The sequence below is a fragment of the Seriola lalandi genome, unplaced genomic scaffold (genome assembly GCF_002814215.2).
Source record: "Seriola lalandi dorsalis isolate HSWRI2012SDOR001 ecotype SW California unplaced genomic scaffold, Sedor1 jcf7180001974027, whole genome shotgun sequence".
Classification (NCBI taxonomy): domain Eukaryota; kingdom Metazoa; phylum Chordata; class Actinopteri; order Carangiformes; family Carangidae; genus Seriola; species Seriola lalandi.
In genome coordinates, this window is record NW_019444693.1 from 1 (window position 1) to 2,196 (window position 2,196).

The 2,196-nt window shown below is 40.8% G+C and overlaps 1 protein-coding gene across 1 annotated transcript; it reads left to right on the forward strand.

The window, feature by feature from the left end:
- Nucleotides 1-321: 321 nt before the first annotated feature.
- Nucleotides 322-2,099, forward strand: LOC111653369 (rho GTPase-activating protein 10-like; the record flags this gene model as incomplete). The annotated part of the gene is made up of 5 exons (XM_023403950.1): nucleotides 322-451; nucleotides 771-877; nucleotides 1,006-1,100; nucleotides 1,767-1,848; nucleotides 2,057-2,099. Coding segments are annotated over 5 exons (457 nt in total), but the record flags the coding sequence as incomplete, so codon positions are not given.
- Nucleotides 2,100-2,196: the final 97 nt, after the last annotated feature.

Sequence of the window (2,196 nt, forward strand, 5' to 3'; positions counted from 1 at the left end):
TGCCTGCCTTTTTGTCTTGATTTGGCTACCAACTTCTGAGGAAAATATCTGGCTCTGCTTCATGTTGTATTTTCTTCAGCCACTTGTTAATTTTATAGCTTTTCCAATTTGGTTTCTCCTACTCTACAATGCCATTAGAGTTGCTGCCCCTGTTTCAGTCTTAGTTTTAGATTACTAATAACCATTCATCCAATTTCACAGAAACTGTGAAGGGGTTTTCAAAGGAAGCTCAAGCCTCTCATTAGGGGGATCATCATACTTAACCACTGAATATCAGGAAGTGACTTCCTGGAATGTGCATTTGTTTCTTTTTCCTCTCAGACAAGGAATCGATTTGAGGGTGCGCGGTCAGAGGTGTATGAGCTGATGAAGAGGATCAGGGAGACACCCCAAGAATACAGACAGACCAGCCCCATTAGTTGTGAAGGCTACCTCTATGTACAGGAAAAACGTAAGACCTTTGTACGGTTTAAAAAGGTTTTACTATAGGTTTTCATATTCCACCTATTCATAACATACAGTGTAGCTGCTGTAAAAATGTGTAAATGAACTTTTTTATTGCCTTGACTCACATCAGCATTGTGGAATAATCCTTCGTTAAACTGCTGACTGCTGTATATTCTTCCATAGTGCTCACTCACAACATTGTTTGTGAGGAATAATGTCATGTTAATCTGAGAAATCCATCTTTTTCCTGGACTCGCAAAAGTAATTGTTATGATCCAAACAGTGTTGAATGCCTGTGTCACATCTGCGTCTTGTTTTTCTAGGGCCACCTCCCTTCGGTTCCAGTTGGGTCAAACGCTACTGCACATTTGTTAAAGAGCAGAAGATCCTGCACATGGTGACCTTTGACCACAGATCTGGAGGGAAAATTGTGAGTAGTCATGGAGCACAGCTTTTCATTATTTCAACCATGCACACTATGCAATCTTTCTTTTTTTTTTATTACTACAACATTCTGAATGGTAAGATTAATTCATTTAATATTATTTTTCTTTCCAGGGTGAGACTGAGTCTGTCACGCTCAAGTCCTGTGTTCGCAAAACGACTGACATGTTGGACAGGAGGTTCTGTTTAGACCTCGACATAACCGATCGGTACATTATCACCTCACACTGATTCTCAAACACTGTGATGAAGTTATGCTTCTAGGTGCAGGTACCCTTTTACGGTGTCAAAAGTGAGTGTCCATAGTGACCACGGAGAACACAGTCTGCTGTGATATTCCACATTAACAGTTAAAGATCTTAGATGCTAAAGATCTTAGCTCAACACACAATAGCTCTCTGTTGCTCTGTGTTCTGGATGGCAGAGGGCAGGGCAGCAGTATTTGTCTTGGAGGGCTGCCCTCACACATTTAGCTGGGAGGATTTGTCACACCCTGCTGTTCCCTCCTGTAATAGATATCTCATTTTGTCACACAACTTAACTCTGCCCTGCCCCTTTTCTGTAGTATTAATAGAAAAGCAATACCCCAGATTTAGGAATGAAATTCGAATCCACACATCCTTGACTGTGATGAGTAACTTGATATCCATCTGGCCCCCATGGTTGTAGCTTTCATAAACCAGCTGGAATGAGTAATAGGGTTCATATCTGTACTTACTGAAAATCCAAGGTGCATGTGCCCTTGGCAGAGGGTGTTTTTGTTTCAAAGAATGCTGAGTACATTTGATGTTTTATATTGACACCGACATCGGTAATGCATTAATGTACTGTACTCTAAGGCTTTGCCTATTGCTAATAGCATGGCTCTCTCCCAGGCCAGGCACGGTGCTCACAGTACAGGCTCTGTCAGAGGATGACCATAAGTTCTGGATGCAGGCCATGGGTGGGAAGGAACCTGTGAGTCAGCCGCCTCTACTATGTCATCATCTACCACTCACTCGGCTCATGTTGCCTCAGTGTATTCTGTTAAACTGCCATCTCTCTCTTTTAGTTTAATATACTTCCATAAACCTGCATGTCACTGTAAAAGACAAGGATTAAGAATACTTTATTCACTTTTATAAACCTATAACCTGTGTTTGTTTTTGTTCTTTGTTTTAAACAGATTGGACACTACCTTGAGAGAACTTATTCTAAAGAAAGAGGAAGTAAGCATCTATCTGTATCAGACTTTGCATGTATTAGAGGATATTATTTCATTGTCAGGAGCATAATGCTTCGCCACATTTTGAAAGCTTTTTTTTT